Below are 24,244 nucleotides of genomic sequence, written 5' to 3'. Positions count from 1 at the left end.
AGTAAGTGTATTATAAGCCCAGAGTAAGGTGGAAACTGCATAGAAAGAAACCCTAAAGGCAACTTCACAAAACTGGAGGTGGTAGGGGGTAGGGAAATCTGGCTTCTGATGTTAGGAACTAGAATGAGAAAGAACTAAATGGAAAAAGGCAGTAGGGACAAGGCAGGGCACATATTTAAAAAGAGAGGGACAGACGGTGTGGGAGATGAGCAGGGGGTAGAAGCAGGCGTGACGGGTCAGGTAGCAGCCAGGGTTTGGGAGACCCACAGCGCTAGGCTGGGTGGAGACAGCGGCTGGAAGGGCGGTGGGGTCTCCCGCTGGGAGAAAGCGGGAAAGGGGCAAGCGGGGAGCTGGGAAGGGGGGTGGCCAGCGAAGTTGGGGCCCGGGGCCCGCCCGGCACCCCACACCTGGACGGGGGCTGCGCGTCGGGAGCGGCCGCACGTGGGTGCGAGCGGCGGCGGGGAGGTAACTGGTGCCAGGCGCCGCGGCAGCAATGGCCGGAAAAGCCCGGGGGCACGACCGGGAGCCGCGGGCCGCCTCACACGTGGGCTGCGCGGCCGCCGCCCGCCGGGCCCAGCCTGCGCGGCCGCCGCGGACCGGCCGAGGCCCGGCGCGGCTGGCGTCGGTAAAGGGTCGGCGCGCCGGCCAGGGCGCGGAGACTGGGGCGGCGAACTCGGTTACCTCTGCCTGTTTCCGGACCACATTGTCGGGGCTGAGCAGGTTTCCCAGGAGCAGGTAGAACTGTTGCTGCTCCGCCGCGGCCGCCGCCATTGCGCTAGGCGTGAGAGAGAAGGAGGGAGGGGAGACAGGAGCCGTGAGGCGCGCTCGCGGGCCGCGGGAGGGGCGGGGGCGGGCCCAGCGCGGGGACCGGCACCAGCGGCGGCGCGGGGCTTAGGGGGGGCCGGGCGGGAAGGGCGGGGCAAAGGGGAAAGGGGAGGACGGGGCGGGGCCTCGCGCCGCGGTCGCCGGCGCCGGCGCCTCACTGGCCTTGGGCGCAGGGGGGCGGGGCCGAGGACGCCTCCTCGGGGGCCGCGCTGATTGGCCACGCACCCTGCGGTGCCGTCAGTGGCCGCGCCTCGGGGGCCGCCGGCTGTGCGCGGGTTGGGTAGGCTGGCGGCTTCGCAGCCGGGCCAGGGCTGGGATCGGGGTCGGGGTCGGGGTTGAGGTCGAGGTCGAGGCCTGGGCTGGGGCCAGGGCTGCGTCGCGGGGACAGCGGGAGGAGCCGGCCGGCGGGCCCGGCCGCGGCAAGGGGCCTGAGGCCTGGCCGGGGAGGAGGGGCCAGCTGCTGAGCGCGGGAGATTTCGGCGCCGCGGGCTGGTCGGCCTCCTTCTCGCGACCCCCGGCCCCTCCCCGTGGCCGCTGGAGCAGGCCCCACCCCTTTGGTCCCTCGCTCCCTGGGATCCAGCCTTTCACCCACTCCCAGGAAGGCAGTCCCTTTAGACCGACTTCCTACGTACCTTCCACTCACGGACTCCTCGCTTTCAGACCCTCCGACCTCCCCCAGGGCTGTGGACTCAGGGCGCCCCTTCCTCCCGCCGCGCTCGCCAGTGACTCACGCCTGGGGCTTGCCCGGAAGAGGGGTTACTCAGCCCGGGGCTGTCCCGCCAGGCCGCCCGTCCCCAGCCCGCGGTCGTCTTCGGATGTCCACGTAGCAAACGTGCCCCCACCTCAGGATCTGTGACTGTTCCCTTGAATCCCTTGTTTAGGGATTCTGTTCTCGCAATGATTGGGGAACGTCAAGAGAGACACCTTTCTTCCTAAAGGAGCCCTGGTTTACAGGGCTGATTATCTCAATCTCAGTCTAGGAACCTAGAGGCGTAATTTCAATTTCAGCATTCTAATGCGCAGATAATACACGCGATGTTCTTCAACTCCTGGGGCTGCCAAAGGCAGAGAGCAGTGTACAAATCAGAGGGTACTTCTGTTGAGACCCTGTTGTATCCAATACATTTGGCTAAGAGTGTCAGTGGAAGCCTTGCTCTGTCGCCTAGGCTGGAGTGCAGTGGCGCGATCTCGGTTTAGTGCAACCTCTGCCTCCCGGGTTCAAACAATTCTCATGCCTCAGCCTCCCAAGTAGCTGGGATTACAGGCATGTTCCACCATGCCCAGCTAACTTTTTTGTATTTTTAGTAGAAACGGGGTTTCACCAAGTTGGCCCAGTTGGTCTCGAACTCCTGACCTCAGGCGATACCAGCCCCACCCCCCCGCCCTCCCCTCCCCTCCCCTCCCTTCCCCTCCCCTCCCTTCCCCCCGCCTCGGCCTCCCAAAGTGCTAGGATTACAGGCATGAGCCACCGCGCCCAGCTACAAAAACAATTCATTTCTGCTCCAAAGGGACACTACATCTCCAGTGAGGAGGTTTCATACTGGGTGAGATGGAAGAGTAGTTCTACACAGCTGGCAGTACATAGTATTTAACTTAGGGAATTTAATTTCCTGTTGGCTATTCTGCTGCACTTCTGCTCTTTGAAAGTCAAAACATTTGCTCTTTGGTGAATGATTTTAAATCTTGGCCACTGTGTTCAGAATCTGGGCTGAGCCCTGGGATCCACGTGCGATTGGGATGGCCAGCCAAGATTTTTTTCTAAAGGATTCTAATTGATTCCTAGAGAAAATTCTCTTAGAAAGTTTCGGGCCATGACAATGATGGGTTCTCTACAGGAGGTCTGCAGACCTATCTTTGTTGAATTTATATTTCTTAGATGTGACAAGTTTTCATTCTTATGCCACGTTATTTCTTCTAGACAAACCACTATGCACATTACTTTGGGGCAGCTTTTTTTTGTTTGATTTTGATTTTTTTTTTTTTTTTTGTGGGTCATTGGGGTGTCTGGATTCTGAGGAGGTTTCATCATCAGCCAAGGTTATTAAGGTTTTAAGAATTACAGGCCGGGCAAGGTGGCTCACGCCTGTAATCCCAGCACTTTGGGGGGCCGAGGTGGGCGGATCACCTGAGGTCAAGAGTTCGAGACGAGCCTGGCCAACATGGTGAAAGCCCGTCTTTACTAAAAATACAAAAATTAGCCAGGTGTGGTGATGGTGGGTGCCTGTAATCCCAGCTACTCGGGAGGCTGAGGCAGGAGAATCGCTTGAACCTGGGAGGCGGAGGTTACAGTGAGCCGAGATTGTGCCATTGCACTCCAGCCTGGGTGATAGAGCAAGACTCCGTCTCAAAAAAAAAAAAAAGAATTTCAGACAAAAACAACTCATTCAAATGACTAGGTTAACAGTGAAATATGATAAATTGCCTAGAGGCTGCTTAGGGCATGGCCCGATCTCCAGTTACTTTTTAACACCTGTTGCGGTATGTGTTTCTATTGGCAATGAGTCTGTAGGTTACACATATTTGCTTAATAGTTACTAAATAATAGAAATTCCAATCAAGTTTGCAGATATTTGTTACTATTATTATTATTATTGTTATTATTATTATTATTATTTTGAGACAGAGTCTCACTCTGTTGCCCAGGCTGGAGAGCAGTGGTGTGATCTCACTGCAGCCGCCACCTCTTGGGCTCCAGCGATCCTCCCACCTCAGCCCCTCCAAGTAGCTGGTCTGCAGGCACAAGCCACCACACCTGGCTAATGTTTCTAGTTTTGGTAGAGATGGGGTCTTCCTGTTACCCAGGCTGGTCTCAAACTCCTGAGCTCGGGCGATCCTCCCTCTTTGGCCTCCCAAAGTGCTAGGATTACAGGCCTCCGCCACCACACCCGGCTAGGAGCTTGTTTTTTAACGAGGCAAAGCGTAAACCTAAGATTATTTCAGGCAGGCTAAAAACAAAACAATTTTGTATTAGTGGTGACATCAACTGCTAGAACACGAAATCACAGCCCAGCCTTATTTTAACATTTTAAATATCCAATCAAAAGGGAAGGAGAAGAATTTTAAGGTTAATGAATGAAGAGACCACCCCGCCACCCAAAATGGGAGAAATTCCAGTAAACTTGGGGTAGATAGCAGATGTCCTGACAATGGAGACTGGTTCTGGTGTCCAGAAAACCTCCTAGGTGGGGACTGTATTTTCGGTAGCAGGCTTGCCATTTTGAAGAGTTTATAATGCTTAGCCTTCTGGGAAGTTTACTGCACTTAGAAGCCCATTTCCCATAGACAGTGTCCTTATTGTTTATAAGAGTATCATTTTCTTAGAAGAAAATAACTCAGGGGCTGGGTGCAGTGGCTCACGCCTGTAATCCTAGCACTTTGGGAGACGAGTGGATCCCCTGAGGTCAGGAGTTTGAGACCAGCCTGGCCAACAGGGCGAGACCCCGTCTCTACTAGAAATACAAAAAAAATCAGCTGGGTATGGTGGCGCATGCCTGTAATCCCAGCTACTCTGGAGGCTGAGGCGGGAGAATCGCTTGAACCCAGGAGACGGAGGTTGCAGTGAGCCAGTATCATGCCACTGCACTACAGCATGGGTGACAGAGTGAGACTCCCTCTCAAAAAAAAAAAAAAAAAAAAAAAAAGAAGATAAAAGAAAATAACTAAGATATTCCATAAAAGCAGCCTGCAGGAGTATAGATTTATTTATTTCCCAAGGAGATCAAATGGTGGAAGGTAAAGAGCCTTGAACTTGAGTCTAGGGGATTTGTATCTTTAGTCTCTTACTAGCTGTGTAACCTTGAGTGCTTAATGTCGCTAAGCCTCAATTTCTCATCTATAAAATGGGGATAATAAAAAGTATATTATTAATCATAAAAGTTCTTCTAGCATTAACTTATAATTGGAAGTAAAAATGCAAGGATAGAGAACTTTGAGTTTTGCTTACTCCGTATTCACTGCCATTGCTTTGGCCACATTAAAATAAAAAAACAAAAACAAAACTGCCCCAAAGTAATGTACTTAGTGGTTTATCTTGTGAATGGTCAGCTCCTTTCCCTTGCAGTTTATTAGACTTGGCACTACTTCCATTAAGTGCTGGAGGCAAATTTGCTTGGAGCATTTGCAACCCCTTACGAAAAGGGTGAGGTTGGGGGAAAGAAAACAAAGTCTCTCTCAACTGCTACTTGAAATCTAGGTAGTTTAGGATTTTTGCTGTTAGAAAGTACTGCACAGCCTGGGCATGACCTATTTGTAATACTGCAGGAGACCAGGCTCCTTAACTAGAGAGCATCAGAATCTCTCCCACTACTGCTCTTAGTTTTATGGGCTCCCATGTTGATGGGAGTGTTCTGGAAGTGGGAGAAGGTTGGAGAAGGTAGGCTTGTAAGACCTCTGTGAAAGCTTTTCTCAACTGGGATAGAATTTGGTTTTGTCTGCCCTTTCTGGTTTGCAGAGTGCTGAATGCAAATAACATAAGATTCTCCCAAGTAAATAATCTAATTTCTTTTAAGTTGTCTTGGGTCTCTATGACTCCTTATCTTGGTAGTTGTAAGCGCTTATGCTCTTGATATCACAATTTATTATGAGGGTCAATTTAGATGGTATAAATCAAACTGTTATAATCTGTAACTACACCAATGTAAGCTAATGGCATTATTATTTTTGTTAATAATTAACCTGGTACAATGAAAAAGAATGCTGGCTTTGTTTTCTCATCTGTAAAATTCGAATGATAGTTCTTCATAGGAGTGTTTTGAAAGGATAATATATGTAAATTCACATAGTATGGTGTCTGCATAAGTAGATACTCAATAATTATCTCTTTTATTAGTAAGATGGATTTGGGAGTTAAATGTGACCTTAAACAAGTAATTACTCTTTTTGTTTGTTTTTTTAGAGATGGGGTCTTGCTATATTGCCCAGGACAGTCTTGAACTCCTGGGCTCAAGCGATCCTCCTACCTCGGCCTCCCAAAGTGCTGGGGTTACAGGCTTGAGCCACCGCGCCTGGCCTTAAACAAGTAATTACTCTTAAGGCTGCAGCTGATGCATAGTCATGTGCATACATTTGTGTTTATATAAAATCTACTTGCATATTTTCTATTAGTCTCCCAATTGTGCAGAGTGAAATAGTGTATGGAATGGATTACAGATATTCAATAGACACTTGGCGGATAAGTAAGATTTCTGACTCTAATACTGATGTTTTCTGTTGCCTAGATAAGAGCCAGCAAAAAAAGTTTGAATGGTTGAAAAATTATTGAAAATATGCTGAAATATTCACATTTTTTTCAACTGCTTTTTATCAAAACTTTCAAGTTCCTGCTCTGAAGCAGTCTGTTACATACAGTCAGTGCACCTCAGCCAGGGGCAAGTGGGACCCTAACAATCCTGAAGGACACTGTGCACAATAGGCCCTCAGTAAATTGTGGAATGGAACACAGGCAGGGAAATTTTGACTTGATTGTTTTCTTTTGCGCCCTTTCTTAGTTTTATATTTGAGATTCAGTGGATATCTGCAGGTGGAGGGACTCATTTGAGGGAGGCTGGGAGCAGAGGCTCCAGAGCCGGCCAATGTGCAAGTTCAAATGATAGCTTCACAACCTACATGCTGTGTGATCTTGCCCAAGGTAACCTTTCTCAAGCCCAGTTTCTTCTTCTCTGAAATGGGCGTAATAGAAGTATTTTTTACTACTGATTAAAATACCTGGCAGTAGTGCCGGGCACAGAGTAAATGCTTAATAGATAGTGGCTGTGATTGCTAATACAGATTGCAACCTCTAAAATTTGTAACTTTAATTTTGATTGGACATCTACCTGTTAGACTATTGCATTTTTATATCCTCATTATATAAGTGGTCATGTTACAGGAATGCATCATAATTGCGGTTAAGAAAAAAATCAAGTTTGATTTGATTATCACGGAGCTATTTAAAGGCTATTTCCGGCTTTCAATGCTACAGTTGAAATGCTCATTATGGTAGCCACTAGCCATTATGACTGTTGACCAATTGAAATATGGCGTGTTTGAACTGAGATATGCTTTTTTCTTTTTTTTTGAGACGGAGTCCCACTCTGTCGCCCAGGCTGGAGTGCAGTGGCACGATTTCAGCTCACTGCAACCTCTGCCTCCCAGGTTCAAGCGATTCTCCTCCCTCAGCCCCCCAAGTAGCTGGGATTACAGGCTCCCGCCACCATGCCCGGCTAATTTCTTTTTATTTTTAGTAGAGACGGGGTTTCACCATCTTGGCCAGGCTTGTCTCAAACTCCTGACCTCGTGATCCACCCGCCTCGGCCTCCCAAAGTGCTGGGATTACAGGCGTGAGCCACTGAGCCTGGCCTGAGATATATTTTAAGTGTAAAATACACAGTAAACTTCAAAGACTTAGTAGGAAATTAAGAATAACAATTTTATATTGGTCACATGTAGAAATGTTAATATATTGTGTTAAATAAAATATATTAGTTATATTTATTGATAAACTATTGTTAAATGTATTAATTTCACTTTTTTTTACTTGTTAAAAATATGGCTACTAGAAATTTTAAAATTGCATATGTGATTTGTATTTGTGGCTCATATTATATTTCGATTGGGCAGTGCTTTGCTAGAGAATAACATAGCCAACTAGCTACACATAGGTGTCCTACATACTTTGTACATTGACATTTAGGAAGTGACTTTTGGCTGGGTGTGATGGCTCATGCCTGTAATCCCAGCACTTTGGGAGGCTGAGGTGGGAGGATTGCCTGAGACCAGGAGTTCGAGACCAGCCTGGGCAACATGGTGAGACCTTGTCTCTTTTAAAAAAAACAAAACAGGAAGTGACTTTTCCCCAGGTGAAATCAGTTACCTTATTGTGTTTTCTGTTGCTTCTAGTTTTCCAACTTGATCCTCAGGCATTTGAAGACATGCTACAGTACTTTCTGAGCAGTGTTCCCTTAGGAATTTCTTTCCTCTGCTGATTTGACAGAAACAGAATGGTGGACCATTAGATGGTACTTAATTTTGAAGATGATATTCTTAAAAATCACATCTGATTTTGAAGAATAAATCCTTATCAGTTAAATCAAAGACTGGTTAAGAGTTGGAGAAAATAAAAATACCTTTTCTTGATGTTGTTTTCATTTAAAAGTGGTAAATGGATTTTTAAAAATCATTTGTTGCATTTTAATACCTGAAATAAAAATATACTTAGCAGAGGCCGGGTGCAGTGGCTCACGCCTGTAATCCCAGCACTTTGGGAGGCCGAGGTAGGCAGATCACGAGGTCAGGAGATGGAGACCATCCTGGCTAACACAGTAAAACCCGTCTCTACTAAAAATACAAAAAAATTAGCTGGGCGTGGTGGCGGGCACCTGTAGTCCCAGCTACTCGGGAGGCTGAAGCAGGAGAATGGCGTGAACCTGGGAGGCGGAGCTTGCAGTGAGCTGAGATCATGCCACTGCTCACCGGCCTGGGTGAGAGAGCGAGACAACATATCCAAAAAAAAAAAAAAAAAAAAAAAAATATATATATATATATATATATATACTTAGCAGAAAGATTTCATTTCTAAGTTAAATGATTTTTCTTAGAACACAAATAGGTTGAAAGTAAAAGGATAGAAAAAGACACACCATGCAAACAGTATTCAAAAGCAGATACGCAGCCTGGCCAACATAGCGAAAACCTGTTTCTACTAAAAATACAAACGCTAGCTAGGCGTAGTGGCAGGCGCCTGTAATCACAGCACTTTGGGAGGCCAGGGTGGGTGGATCACTTGAGGTCGGGAGTTCAAGACCAGCCTGGCAAACATGGTGAAACCCCGTCTCTACTAAAAATACAAATGTTAGCTGGGTGTAGTGGCAGGCGGCTGTACTCTCAGTTACCTGGGAGGCTGAGATACGAGAACTGTTTGAACCTGGGAGGCAGAGGCTGTAATGAGCCGAGATGGTGCCACTGCACTCCAGCCTGGGTGACGGAGCAAGACTCCATCTCAAAAAGACAAAAAGCAAAAGCAGGTGGAATGGCTCTCTTAATTTTAGACAAAATAGATTTTAAGACAAAAAATGTCATTAGAGATAAAGAGGACATTTTTATAATAAAAAATTCAATCAGGAAGATAGAACAGTTTTAAACACATGTGCCTAACAGCACCAAAATACATAAAGCAAAGCCTGACAGAATTAAGGGAGAAATAGATAATTCAACAAAAATAGTTTGAGACTTCTGTTCCCACCTTTCAATAACGGATAGGATAACTAGATAGATCAATAATAAATGGAAGACAAAGAATAAGATAAACCAACTACACCTAAAAGACAAGTGTAAGACACTCCACCCAAAAGCAGCAGAGTAAACATTTTCCTCAAGTGAATATGGAACATTCTCCAGGATAGACCATATGTTAGGCTGTAAAACAAGCTTCAGTCAATTTTAAAGGATTGAAACCAACAAAGTATGTTCTCTGACCACAACAGAATAAAATTAGAAATCAAGAACAAAAGGAAATTTGAGAAATTCACAAGAGATTAAACTGCATACTCCTAAATAACAAGTGCGTCAAAGAAGAAATCACAAGATGGCTTGGCACGGTGCCTCACGTCTCTAATCACAGTGCTTTGGAAGGCTGAGGTGGGAGGATCCTTTGAGCCCAGGAATTCAAAGTTACAGTGAGCAATGATCGCACTACTGCATTCCAACCTGGGTGACAGACAGAGTGAGACCCCTTCTCTATATTGAAAAAAATCACAAGAGAAATTAGAAAATACTTTGAGCCGGGCGCGGTGGCTCATGCCTGTAATCCCAGCATATTGGGAGGCCGAGGTGGGCGGATCACAAGGTCAGGAGATCGAGACCATCCTGGCTAACATGGTGAAACGCCGTCTCTACTAAAAATACAAAAAATTAGCCAGGCGTGGTGGTGGGCACCTGTAGTCCCAGCTACTTGGGAGGCTGAGGCAGGGGAATGGCATGAACCCGGGAGGCGGAGCTTGCAGTGAGCTGAGATCGAGCCACTGCACTCCAGCCTGGGTGACAGAGCGAGACTCAAACAAACAAACAAACAGAAAATACTTTCAGATGAATGAAAACAAAAATATAAGATACCACAATTTATGGGATAGCAGTGATAGCAATGCTCATAGGGACACTTAGAGCTGTCCTTATCAATTAGAAAAGAAGAAATCAATAACCTACTTCCTTAGATACTAAAGAAAGAAGGGCAAACTAAATCTACAACAAGCCGAAAGAAAGAAAGCAAGAAAGAAAGAGAAAGGAAGAAAAAGACAAAGAAGACTAAAAAGGAAATAAATGAAATAGAAAATTAAAAAAGAGAAATAAAAATAACCCAAAATTGTTTCTTTGAGAAGATCAACAAAATTCACAAACTTTTGGCTGTACTGACCAGGAAAAAAAAGAGGAGACTCAAATACTAAAATCAGGAATGAAAGAGGAGACATCACTACCCAGCTTTCAGAAATAAAAAGAATTATAAGAGAATACTGTACAAAATTGTGTGCTAACAAATTAGATAACCTAGAGGAAATGGACACATTTCTAGAAAAACACAAATCAAAAGTGATTCACGAAGAAATAGAAAATATGAATAGATCTACAGCAAGTAAAACTATTGAATTAGTTATTTTATTTTATTGTATTATTTTTTGAGACAGAGTCTTGCTCTGTCACCCAGGCTGGAGTGCAGTGGCATGATCTTAGCTCACTGCAACCTCCGCCTCCCTGGTTCAAGCAATTCTCCTGCCTCAGCCTCCCAAGTAGCTGGGACTATAGGCACACACCACCACACCCGGCTAATTTTTGTGTTTTTAGTAGAGATGTGGTTTCACTGTATTAGTCAGGTTGGTCTTGAACTCCTGACCTCAAGTGATCCACCTCCCTCGGCCTCTCAAAGTGCTTTGACTACAGGTGTGAGCCACTGCGCCCAGCTGAATTAGTAATTTTAAAAGTCACAAAGAAAAATCCCAGACCAGATGACTTTACTGGTGAATTTTACCAAACATTTAAACAGCAATTAACACCATTCCTACTCAAACTTTGTCAGAAAACAGAAGCAGAGTAAACACGTAATGAATCATTTTATAAGGCCAGTTGTGCCCTGCTGCCAAAAACAAAAAAACTGTAGACCAATATCGACACAAAAATTCTAAACAAAATACTAGCAAACTGAATTAAACAACATATAGAGAGGATTATCTACCATGATCAAGTGAAATTTATCCCAGGAATGAAAGGTTGGCATAACATATGAAAATCAATGTAATATACCATATTAATAAAGCGTAAAAACTATATGAGCATCTCAATTGATGCAGGATAAGCTTTTCACAGAATCCAATCCCTTTTCATTATTAAAACACTCAACAAACTAGGAATAAAGAGGAATTTCCTCAACTTCATAAAAGCCATCTGTGACAGACTCACAGTTAACATCATATTTAGTTGAGAAAAATTGGATGTTTTCTCCCTGAGATGAAGACAAGAATGTCTATTCTCACCATTTTTTCTCAATATTTTGCTGGAAGTTCTATCTTTTTTTTTTTTTTTTTTTTTGAGAGGGGGCCTTGCTCTGTCACCCAGGCTGGAGTGCAGATCTCGGCTTACTGCAACTTCCATCTCCCTGGTTCAAGCGATTCTCCTGCCTCAGCCTCCTGAGTAGCTGGGATTAAGGCACGAGCCACCGCACCCAGCTAATTTTTGTATTTTTAGTAGAGATGGGGTTTCACCATGTTGGCCAGGCTGGTTTCGATCTCTGTCATGATCTCATGATCTGCCTGCCTCGGCCGCCCCAAAGTGCTGGGATTACAGGCATGAGCTACCGTGCCCGGCCTGGAAGTTCTATCTCTATTCACAAGTGACATGATTTCGTATAGACAAAATCCTAAGGAATTCACACAAGCACACACACACACACACACACACAAACTATTAGAACAAACAAAACAAGTTCAGCAAGGTTGCAAGAGACAAGATCAATATATAAAAATCAATTGTAATTCCATACACTAGCAATAAACAATCCGAAAATGAAATTAAGAACACAGTTTTATTTACAATAGCATCAGAAAAGAATAAGACTCAGTAACAAAGCAACAGTAACTTTCACAGAACTGTAGAACTTGTATGCTGAAAATTATAAAACATTGTTGGAAGAAATTAAAGAAGATCTAAATAAATGGAAACACAGTCTATATGCATGGATTGGGAGATTTAATATTATTAAGATGGTGATACCTCCCTCCCTTAATCTATAGATTCAAGGTAATCCCAATTAAAATTCCAATTGCCTTTGTTTTTCAGATATGGACAAGCTGATTTTTTTTTTTAATTTGACTTTCAGTTTCGATATACCTGTGCAGAACGTGCAGGTTTGTTACATAGGTGTACATGTGCCATGGTGGTTTGCTGCACCTATCAACCCATCATCTAGGTTTTAAGCCCTGCATGCATTAGGTATTTGTCCTAATGCTCTCCCTTCCCTTGTCCCCCACCCCCCGACAGGCCCTGGTGTGTGATGTTCCCCTTCCTGTGTCCATGCGTTCTCATTGTCCAACTCCCACTTATGAGTGAGAACATGTGGTGTTTGGTTTTCTGTTCCTGTGTTAGTTTGCTGAGAATGATGGCTTCCAGCTTCATCCATGTCCCTGCAAAGGACATGAACTCATTCTTTTTTATGGCTGCATAGTATTCAATGGTATACGTGTGCCACATTTTCTTTATCCAGTCTATCATTGATGGGCATTTGGTTGGTTCCAAGTCTTTGCTATTGTAAATAGTGCTGCAATAAACATACGTGTGCATGTGTCTTTACAGTAGAATGATTTATAATCCTTTGGGTATATACTCAGTAATGGGATTGCTGGGTCAAATGGTATTTGTGGTTCTAGATCCTTGAGGAATCGCCACACTGTCCCTATATAAGAAATGGTGCTGGGAGGCCGGGCGCGGTGGCTCACGCCTGTAATCCCAGCACTTTGGGAGGCTGAGGCGGGCGGGTCATGAGGTCAGGAGATCGAGACCATCCTGGCTAACACGGTGAAACCCCATCTCTACTTTTTTTTGTCAAAATACAAAAAAAAATTAGCTGGGAGTGGTGGCAGGTGCCTATAGTCCCAGCTACTCGGGAGGCTGAGGCAGGAGAATGGCATGAACCTGGGAGGCGGAGCTTGCAGTGAGCCGAGATCGCGCCACTGCACTCCAGCCTGGGTGACAGAGCGAGACTCACTCTCAAAAAAAAAAAAAAAAAAAAAAGAAAGAAAGAAATGGTGCTGGGAAAACTGGCTAGTCATATGCAGAAAACACAAACTGGACCCATTCCTTACACCTTATACAAAAATTAACTCAAGATGGATTAAAGACTTAAATGTAAAACTTAAAATCATGAAAACCCTAGAAGAAAACCTAGGCAATATCATTTAGGACATAGGCATGGGCAATGACTTCATGACTAAAACACCAAAAGCAATTGCAACAAAAGCCAAAATTGACAAATAGGTTCTAATTAAACTAAAGAGCTTCTGCACAGCAAAAGAAACTGTCATCAGAATGAACAGGCAGCCTACAGAATGGGAGAAAATTTTTGCAATCTATCCATCTGACAGAGGGCTAATGTCCAGAATCTACAAATAACTTAAACAAATTTACAAGAAAAAAACAACCCCATCAAAAAGTGGGCAAAAGATATGAACAGACACTTCTCAAAAGAAGACATTTATGTTGCCAACAAACATATGAAAAAAAGCTCATCCTCACTGGTCATTAGAGAAATGCAAATCAAAACCACAATGAGATACCATCTCATGCCAGTTAGAATGGTGATCATTAAAAAGTCAGGAAACAACAGATGCTGGTGAGGCTGTGGAGAAATAGGAATGCTTTTACACTGTTGGTGGGAGTGTAAATTGGACAAACTGATTCTAAAAATTCATCTAGAGTTGCAAGAGACTCTGAGTAACCAAAGCAGTCGAAAAAAACAAAATTCAAAGGATTAACGTTGCTGAATTCAAGGCTTACTATAAAGCTATAATAATGGCCGGGCGCAGTGGCTCACACCTATAATCCTAGCACTTTGGGAGGCCGAGGCGGGCAGATCATGAGGTCAGAAGATCGAGACCATCCTGGCCAACATGGTGAAACCCCATCTCTACTAAAATACAAAAAATTAGCCGGGCGTGAGGGTGCGTGCCTGTAGTCCCAGCTACTTGGGAGGCTGAGGCAGGGGAATTGCTTGAACCCAGGAGGCGGAGGTTGCAGTGAGCTGAGATTCCACCACTGCACTCTATCCTGGTGACAGAGCTAGACTCCGTCTCAAAAAAAAAAAAAAAAAAGCTATAGTAATTAAGACACAGTGTTACTGGCATAAGGACAGACATATAGATCAATGGAATTGAATAGTGACTCCAGAAATAAACCTTACATGTGTTGTCAGACTGATTTTTGACAAGGATACTGTGATGGTTAATTTTATGTTTCACTTGGCTAGGCTGTTGGAGCCCCGTTGTTTGGTCAAACAGCAGTCTAGATGTTGCTGGGAAAGTATCTGTGGATACAATTTAACATTTATAATCAGTTGACTTTAACTAAAGCAAATTACCCTCCACAAGGTGGGTGGGCTTCATCTAACCAGTTGAAGGCCTTAATAGCAAAGATGGAGGTTTCTGGGGGAAGAAACAATTCTGCTACAAGACCACAGCACAGAAACCTTGCCCGAATCTCCACCTGCTGGTTTGCCCTTCAGATTTCAAACTCAAGACTGCAACATCAACTCAAACCTGAATTTCCAGCCTGCTAGCCTGCCCTGCAGGGTTTGAACTTTCCATCTCTCATAATTATGTAGCAGATTCCTTAAAATAAGTCTATCTACCTTTTTTTTTTTTTTTTTGAGACAGTTTCACTCTGTCACCCAGGCTGGAGTGCAGTGGCACAATCTTGGCTCACTGCAACCTCTGCCTCCCAGGCTCAAGTGATTCTTGTGCCTCAGCCTCCTGAGCAGCTGGGACTACGGATGTGCCTCACCATACCCAGCTAATTTTTTGTATTTTTAATAGAGACAGGGGTTTCACCATGTTGGCCAGGCTGGTCTCGAACTCCTGACCTCAAGTGATCTGCCTGCCTGGGCCCCCCAAAGTGCTGGGATTACAGGTGTGAGCCACTGTGCCCATCCATCTATTTCTTATTGGTTCATTTTCTCTTGAGGACCCTGGCTAATATAGGAGCCATGACTGTTCACTGTGGAAAGATTGTTGCCGGTACAACTTGATATCCACATGCGTTAGAATGAAGCTGGACCCATACTTCACGTCATAAAAACTTCAAAGTGGATCATAGACTAAATGTAAGAGCTAAAACTATAAAATTCTTACAAGAAAATATAGGACTAAATCTTCATCGCTTTGGGGTAGGCAATCATTTTTTAGCTATGACATCAAAATCACAAAAGGCAGAAGAGAAAAATGGATACATTGAACTTCACAAAATTAAAACCTTTGTGCTTTTAAGGACACCATCAAGAAAGTGAAAAGACAGCTCATAGAACGGGAGAAAATATATGCAAATAATATATATTTTTTTGAGACAAAGTCTCATTCTGTCACCCAGGCTGGAATGCACTGGCATGATCTCAGCTCACTGCAGCCTCTGCCTCCCAGGTTCAAGTGATTCTCCTGCCTCAGCCTCCAGATTAGCTGGGATTACAGGTGTGCGCCCCCACGCCCAGCTAATTTTTGTATTTTTAGTAGAGATGGGGTTTCGCCATGTTGGCCAGGCTGGTCTTGAACTCCTGACCTCAAGTGATCCACTCACTTTGGTCTCCCAAAGTGCTGGGATTACAGGTGTGAGCCACTGCACCTGGCCACAAATCATATGTCTTATAAGGGACTTATATCCAGAATATTTAAAAAGCCCTACTCTCAATTAAAAAAAGACAACCCAATTAAAAAAATGGGTAAAACATTTGAATAGACATTTCTCCAGAGAAAATATACAAATGGCCAATAAGCACATGAAAAGATGTGCAACATCATTCATCATTAGAGAAATGCAAATCAAAACCACAATGTAAGATACCACTTCATACCCAATAAAATGGCTTTAATAAAAAAGGCAACAGCAAGTGTTGACAAGAATGTGGAGAAATTCAAACACTCATACTTTGCTAATAGGAACATAAAATGTTACAGCCAATTTGGAAAACAGTCTGAATAAGCTGGGTGTGGTGACGCACGCCTGTAATTCCAGTTACTCGAGAGGCTGAGGCATGAGAATCACTTGAACCTGGGAGGCAGAGGTTGCGTTGAGCCGAGATCGTGCCATTGCACTCCAGCCCGAGTTACCATTTGACTCAGTAATTTCACTCCTAGGTATATGTGCAAGAGAAAAGACAACATATGTCGACACAAAAACTTGTAGATGAATGTTCATGGCAACATTATTCACCACAGCCAAAAAGTGGAAACAATTCAACTGTCCATCCACTGGTGAATGGATAAACAAAATGTCATCTAACTATACAAGGAAATATTACTTCGCAATAAAAGAATAAAGTAATGATACATGTAACAACATGAGTGAACCTTAAACTCATTAGACTGCCTGAAAGAAATCAGACACAAAGACCACACATTTTTTTGGTCCCACTTATGGGAAATGTCCAGAATCAGCACATCCATAGACAGTAGATTGGTGCTTGCCATGTGCCTGGGCATGGGGTGGGTAGGGGAATCAGTGAGTGCTAGCAGGTATGGAGTTTTAGGGTGAGGAAAGACTGATAGTGATGAATGTGCAGCCCACTGAATATACTAAACACTCCATTGTACACTTTAAAAGGTTGAACTTTGGGCTGGGTGAGGTGGCTCATGCCTGTAATCCCAGCACTTTGGGAGGCTCAGGCGGGTGGATCACCTGAGGTCAGGAGTTCGAGACCAGCTTGGCCAACATGGTGAAATGCTGTCTCTACTGAAAGTACAAAAGTTAGCTGGGCGTAGTGGTGCACGACTGTAATCCCAGCTACTCAAGAGGCTGAGGCAGGAGAATTGCTTGAACCCAGGAGGTGGAGGTTGCAGTGAGCCGAGATCATGCCATTGCACTCCAGCCTGGGTGACAAGGGTGAAACTCCATCTCAAAAAAAAAAAAACCAAATAAATAAAACAAAAAAGTAAAATTTGGACTTTATGGTGTATGAATGTCTCAATAAAGCTATTATATTAAAAATACATTTCCTTAGAGAGCTGAAGGACATTGATTTAGACCTCAATTAGTGATTTTTTTCCCCCTATCATTCACAGTATTTTTACCTTAGTTCTGAATCCTTGAGTGATAACCATTCATAACCTTCAAACCTCGGAGAATTCCTAAACCAATATTTGTGGAGAGGGAGAATGGGGAGATTCAGATATGATTTGGCCTGTAGACTTTCCTTCCCATCTTTTTGCTACTTACAGCAAGTATCTTACAATTTGGACACATGACATACACATTTCACCTCCTGCATTGTGAGGACATACATAATGGAGTCTGAATTGTGACATCGATCCGCATCTCATAGTTGGAGCTATTGGCAGCATGGATTTTTAGTCATCCACAGTTAATAAGGAACAAATGAAAGGGACCTTATAATGGTTCATAGGCTTCAATTCCATGCATCCTATGTGTAGTACCGCTTGATGCCACATTTAACTGCAGTAGTATTTGTTTAATGAACATTTCCTTCATTCATTTGTTTAGAAAAATATTAGGCACCCCTCTGTGGGAGGTGCTGCTAGGCTGTGGGGATTCCATGGTGAGCATGCGGACAGGGTTCCCACCTTCAGGGAGCTTAGCTCTTTTGAAAGAATTCAGATAATAAACAAGTAAACTGATAAGATACTTGCATATAGTTATAGGTGAAAAAAGAAGATAATGGGATCACGAATGACTGGATTTGGGGTGGGGTCATACCCTAGGGACACAGTCTTTTTTTTCTTTTCTTTGAGACAGAGTCCCAGTCCGTCACCCAGGCTGAAGTGCAGTGGCGCTATCTAGGCTCACTGCAACCTACGCCTCCCAGGTTCAAGCAATTCTCCTGGCTCAGCCTCCTAAGTAGCTGGGACTATAGGCGCCCACCACCACACCCGGTTAATTTTTGTTTTTTGTATTTTAGTAGAGACGGGGTTTCACCATGTTGGCCAGGCTGGTCTTGAACTCCTGACTTTGTGACCCACCCGCCTCGGCCTCCCAAAGTGCTGGGATTATAGGCGTGAGCCACCGTGCCCTGCCGGGACAGTCTTTTGAGAGGAGGTGACAATGAGAGGTGAGGCAAATAAGGAAATGGAGGAGGCTCTCTCAAGCAGAGGTGACAATACGAAGGACAGAGGCAAAAACAAGTTGGGGTATTCCAGAAAGGAAAGAAGGGGATAGCTAAAGCCGAGAGGGTTGGGAGGCCAGCAGAGGCCATATCACCCAGGGCACCCTGATAGTTCAGCAGCGTGTTCTGCTACTAGGGCATTGTGATGGTTCTGTAGTGTGACTTGTTCTCTCTCTCTTTTTTTTTTGAGACACAGTCTTGCTGTGTCACCCAGGCTGGAGTGCAGTGGCGTGATCTTGGTTCACTTCAACCTCTGCCTCCTAGGTTCAAGCAATTCTCTTGCCTCAGCCTCCTGAGTAGCTGGGATTACAGGTGCCCGCCACCACGTCTGGCTAATTTTTGTATTTTTAGTAGAGACGAGGTTTCACCATGTTGGCCAGGCTGGTCTTGAACTCCTGACCTCAGGTGATCCACCTGCCTCAGCCTCCCAAAGTGCTGGGGTTACAGGTGTGAGCCACCGTGTCCTGCCTCTTGTAGTGTGACTTGTCCTAGGGGAAAGGGGAATCCAGTGGAGGGTTAAGAAAGAGATCTGACCTGAGACGCATTCAACTTTCAAAGATCATCTTGGCTGCAGTGTGGGGTGGGGTGGGATGGGGCTTGGACTGAGGTGGTAGCAATCAACAGTGTTCACTGTTGTGTGGTCGGTTTTAGATGGTTTTCTTTTCTCTTTCTTTCTTTTTTTTTTGAGATAGTTTTCTTTTGGAAATGAGCTGGACAGAGGGTGCAGAGGCCGATCCAAGGTTTGTGAGGCCTAAATCATACAGTTTGAGGGCCTTCCATAAGAAAAATAAAAACTAAACACAAAATGAGATAGAGGACCCTGCAATGGGGTAACACAAAATGAGATAGAGGGTCCTGAGCAAAGGAGAGTCCCTGACACTTAAGCTTCTGGAATTTCTTGGTGAGTCCTCTCCCGATGGTGGGGGTGAGGTCGGGAGAGATCAAGAATGCCCAGGTTTTGTGACTGAGCAACTGATGATGCTATTAAGATGAGAAGGAGGTGTTTGGGGTAAGGTCTGGAGAGAAGAGCCAGGTTTCCTTCGTGGCACTTTTGTGGTACACAGGAAACAGCCACGTGGCTGAGGATAGAGGGACAATGGAGCCCAGGAAGAGGGCAGGGCTGGAAATGGCAAGCCATCACTTTCATGGCATTTAAAGTTGTGGAAGTGGATGACATCAGGTTGGGAAGAGAGAAGAGAGCCAAGCAATCAGCTGCTAGACAACTCCACCTGAGGCCAGGCCCTGGAGGTTTCTAGTTTATATATAGTCCAAATATAATAATATATTTAACATTAGTCACTTTAAGTTCTAATTCTCTTTTTCTTTCTGATTGCAAGGGTTTCTTTCTTTACTTTTTTTTTCTGAGACAGATTCTCATTCTGTCTCACTCTGTCACCCAGGCTGGAGTGCAGTGGTGCGATCTCGGCTCACTGCAATCTCCACCTCCTGGGTTCAAGCGATTCTGCTGTCTCAGCCTCCAGAGTAGCTGGGATTACAGAAGACAGGGTTTCTTTAACATTTAAGGAATCCACTGATCTACTTCTGAAATCTTCAGAGATAAAAAAGAGAAGGAATCCACTAATGCGTGTAAGGATAGTGGGCTGAACAAGTAGGCACTAATGATCAGAACAAGTCAATTAAAAAATTATTTGATCAAAGAATTGTTTATTTTTATTGTTTTTATTTTTATTTTTTCTTATACTTCAGGAGTAGTAGGATTTTCTTTGTGCCAAGGAAATAACTAGTTTTCTCTAAATTGTCTTCAACCATTCAGGCCTCCTACCAACTAATATAATTCTCTACCTCTCACTTAGAAACATTGTTTAACAATATGGAATGATCATTTAAAGAACTTAGATCAGGCTGAGTGCGGTGGCTCATGCCTGTAATCCCAGGACTTTGGGAGGTAGGTGGATCACCTGAGGTCGGAGTTCGAGACCAGCCTGGCCAACATGGTGAAACCTTGTCTCTACAAAAAATACAAAAAAAAAATTAGCCAGGTATGGTGGCGCAGGCCTGTAGTCCCAGCTACTCAGGAGGCTGAGGTGGGAGAATCGCTTGAACCTGGGAGGTGGAGGCTGCAGTGAGCTGAGATCACGCCACTGCACTCCAGCCTGGGCAACAAAATGAGACTCCGTCTCAAAAAATAGAAAAAAAAAAGATGTTAGATCAAACTAATATTAAGAGGTCAAAGGACCATCTTCCTCCCATCTTAATCTAAGGATTTTTCTAGTTTTGTTTATACACTTAAGTTTTCATTTGAGTATTCAGAGAGATAATAAACCCTACCCTTTTAAAGAATGTGGGAGGGAGTGGGAAAAGTAGGAATGCGTTTTAAGGTCTATCTGCCATGTAAAATCAGCGATATTGGACCCATGTGATAAGAATGCTTGTTTTACATGGCTTCAGCTATCCATAGACCAAGCATTTTCTCTTGAAACATAGCTACATTTAGAAAATCTTAATACAGCTTAAAATAGGAATTTTGGTATTTGGTCCCGGACACTACCACCAGAAAGGGATCCCATTATGTTATGATGTTATTATTCAAGCTGGTTGGACTCAGTTTGCAGAGACTCCTATTTTACAAATCACTTGGCTTGTGTGAATTGACTATTTAGTGGCTGTGAGATTGAGGATAAGGGCTAAATCTTTTCTAACAAGAGGACTATTTAAAAACCAGAAGAAAATCATAGTATTTTAGCTGTGAACTTTGGGAGAAGCTTTAGAGAAAAGATTTTATACATATCTTTAGTTTCATATGGTAATAGGTTATAAAGCATACGAATCAAAGTAAAGAGCTAGAGGTGACAGGGTACTGTTAAAATAGGGTGCCCAGGGAAGACCTTCCTAAGGGTGAGATCCAACAATGTATTGCTTTATGAAAATTAATTTTCTGGCAGAGCAAAGGTATTTAAAAGATTAGTATTAAAAATGCTCAACCTACTTTCTTCTGACTTCTGTAAAAAAGCACTTTTTTATATATCAGATTTTTAAGTTATAATAATAACTGACAACATTTTGATTTCTTTCTGTGTTTCAGGGATAACCTTCTATGCTTTATCTCATTTAATTCTCATATGTAACCAATGAGCCTTCAACCATTTTGTCAAGAAAATTCTTTAAACATGTATTAATTCCTTACTGGCCTTTTGAAACCTTTTGAAACACTGAATTATTATTATTATTTTTTTTTACTTTTTTTGTTCGTTTTTTTTTTTTTTTTTTTTTTGACACGGAGTCTCGCACTGTCGCCCAGGCTGGAGTGCAGTGGCGCGATCTCGGCTCACTGCAAGCTCCACCTCCCGGGTTCACGCCATTCTCTCGCCTCAGCCTCCAGAGTAGCTGGGACCACAGGTGCCCGCCACCACGCCCGGCTAATTTTTTGTATTTTTAGTAGAGACGGGGTTTCACCGTGTTAAGCCAGGAAGGTCTCGGTCTCCTGACCTTGTGATCCGCCTGCCTCGGTCTCCTAAAGTGCTGGGATTACAGGCATGAGCCACTGCGCCTGGCCAAAACGCTGAATTATTTTTCACCTTTCCAGAGTGGGGCGTATAGGATAGAAGTTGGCCCTTGGGATCAGGGGATCCTGACTGTAGTTGCAGCTTCCCCCTTAACTAGCTGTGATCCTGAACTGGGCTGTCAATGCTTCCTGAGGCCTCCATTTCCTCATCTGTAAATTGGGGCGAGTTGGGCAGCACCCTAGGGGATCCTCCCAGCTCCGGCGTCTGAGGACCATCAAGTCGGTTATGTCACTGGGTTGTGGTAGAGTGGAGGATACACAGGCCACTTAGGCTTGCTTGCCCTGAGGTGAAATTGTTCTGGAACTCTGGGATTTCAACTCTTATATTTCTGCCTGTGTTTTGGAAGTGTTTTCCCCGCTTATTTTCTCCATCAGACAGTGTCATTTATTGTAGCTGCCAACATAAAATGACAACTGTCTCCACTTGTCAGCTGCTCTCATCATCTGGTTTGCTGTGTGCTTTGGAAGGCAGATGACAAAGCATGTATGAACTAGGCACAAGAGCATATGAACTCAGCACAGAGAAGACAGCTGAGGATATTTCCTGCAGAGTAGCATGCATGAACTTTATAAGGTATTTGGCCACTTAGGTATTTTTCTTTTTTTTTTTTTTGTGATAGGGTTCCACTCTGTCACCCAGGCTGGAGTGCAGTGGCACAGTCATGGCTCACTGCAGTCTTGACCTCCCCAGCTCAAGGAATCCTCTCACCTCAGCCTCCTGAGTCCCTGGAATTACAGATGCATTCCGCCATAACTGGCTACTTTTTTCTATATTTTGTAGAGACAGGGTCTCACTATGTTGCCTAGGCTGACCTTAAACTCCTAGGCCCAAGTGATCCTCCCACCTCAGCCTCCCAAAGTGCTGGGATTATAGGTGTGAGCCACCGTGCCTGGCCGGTATTTTTCATTTGGAGGTTTATAATTGCATTCCAGAGTTTTAACTCTACTGGAAAGCTAACACAATGTTCCAACACAAATCTGTCTCGCATACTAGTTAGTGTCTTTGTGGTTCCATAATAGACAAATGACGGAAGAAAGCAAAACTGTTTAGGAAGGTCTAAATTAAACATTCTATAATAAAGGCATTAGCATTTGACAAGTCCCTGCTATCTAATACTTTATAAGATGACAATGAGCCTTTTTTACCCCTAGTTAGGGGATTAAGTTCTAGGAGAAGAAGTTAACCAGGTGGTTCCTTAAGTAAGTAATCTTTTGACTACTTAGGGATTGATTTTGTTTTCCCATAATGAAAATGAATTCTGTTTTCCTTCATTTACTTGACTTTAGTGATCTCTGAAAACTAAGATAAAATATACTCGGCCTCTGAGGGAATACAACCATAATGTACAGAAGACAAAATAGATACTCTAAAGATTTTAAACGGAACATCTTGAGATTTGAGAAATTAAAGGTAGTGAAAATCAGACTGCTTCTAAGCACTTTTTATTTTCCCTATAGGAAAGCAGGGTAGATAATCCTGATGGGTTGGATTTCAATTAATTGGTGAATAGAAGGTAAAATGATCAAGAAAGAGATATCATAATTATAGGAGAAAATAGCAGAAGCTTTTTGTTTTAAAGGAAATAAAGAATAGAAGTCACAGTGAACAGAGACAGGACAAAATCTGATAATTCTAGACTCACTTGAGTGCCGCAAGTATCCTGATCAGGGAAAACAGCTGTGCCTACACATGGGTCCTGGAAAGGCTTCTCCCTGGAACCACGTAAGTGAAATAAAAACTCATTTCTGACTGTTTCAGGATGGCAACACAGACCTTTAGGATAATAACCCACATTCTTTTGGGCAACTCTAATCAAGTGATGACTCCTTAAGGATACAGAGTTAGTCCCCAGCTCACGTAAGGCACAATACCAAAGAACAATGAGCCGTCATGAAATCGTCATTGTTTCATACTTGGTTTTTGTGTAGAATGTTCTCCAAATCATTGTCTCTGACGTTTCCTTCCTCTTGGGTATGACTGTGGTGACGTCAGGAGACGAGCTAAAGGGACCTCCTGGATCTCACAGGGAAACTCTTTCCCTCCAGTATCATGCTAAATTGTTCCTCAGTGCAGATGAAATTCTTAAATGGTTTCATCTGAATGTGAGGTTTTGGGATGACTTACTGTGGTCAGAGCTGTTCCCGGCTGCTCCAGTTGTGGGAGGTCATCAATCCCACAGTTCTGACCTCCTGGCTCAGAGACGTCACCGTGGAGACACCTGGCTACTATTGTGACACGCAGGATGTCAGCTGGCTCCTGCTGGTGGGCATTTATACTGCCCACCCTGCCAGCTTCACGGGCTCACACTGCACAGGCATTTAGACGTTACAGGGTAGCCCAAGCTCCCAAAGCTGTGGAAAGGAAAGGGAGCTATCTATTGGCCTTTGAGAACTCAAAACCCATGTTGCTGGGGGCCACTCAGATTGGGTACAAATGTGTCATCAAATTCAGTTTTGAAACTGTCTGAGTAGCTTCTTTACCTACAGATTTTGATTCTATTCACTACTCAATACTGAGAAGAGAAATTGATCTCTCAAATAGACAAAGATAAATTTGT

The 24,244-nt window shown here is 44.0% G+C and overlaps 1 protein-coding gene across 6 annotated transcripts in view; it reads right to left on the bottom strand.

Moving 5' to 3' along the window:
- IPO5 (importin 5) overlaps window positions 1-23,904 on the bottom strand; it is a 70,914-nt gene extending 47,010 nt beyond the window's left edge. Inside the window, exons 1-4 of one of the 6 annotated variants that reach the window (XM_055359955.2) lie at window positions 23,812-23,904; window positions 23,330-23,399; window positions 7,676-7,780; window positions 682-775 (exon numbers count right to left, since the gene is read on the bottom strand). In XM_055359955.2, coding sequence (XP_055215930.2) covers window positions 682-775; window positions 7,676-7,725 — 144 coding nt within the window. In that variant the 5' untranslated portion in view covers window positions 7,726-7,780; window positions 23,330-23,399; window positions 23,812-23,904. Of the gene's footprint in view, window positions 1-681; window positions 776-1,050; window positions 1,337-1,457; window positions 1,552-7,675; window positions 7,784-23,329; window positions 23,400-23,600 lie in introns of those variants that run through there. The other 5 variants (XM_031001191.3, XM_031001192.3, XM_055359954.2 and 2 more) reach the window with 5 other exon arrangements.
- Window positions 23,905-24,244: the final 340 nt, after the last annotated feature.

Source organism: Gorilla gorilla, chromosome 14, assembly GCF_029281585.2.
Source record: "Gorilla gorilla gorilla isolate KB3781 chromosome 14, NHGRI_mGorGor1-v2.1_pri, whole genome shotgun sequence".
NCBI classification, from domain to species: Eukaryota; Metazoa; Chordata; class Mammalia; order Primates; family Hominidae; genus Gorilla; species Gorilla gorilla.
The sequence above is the reverse complement of the archived record's forward strand: the minus strand, read 5'-3'. Positions and strand labels throughout refer to the sequence as shown.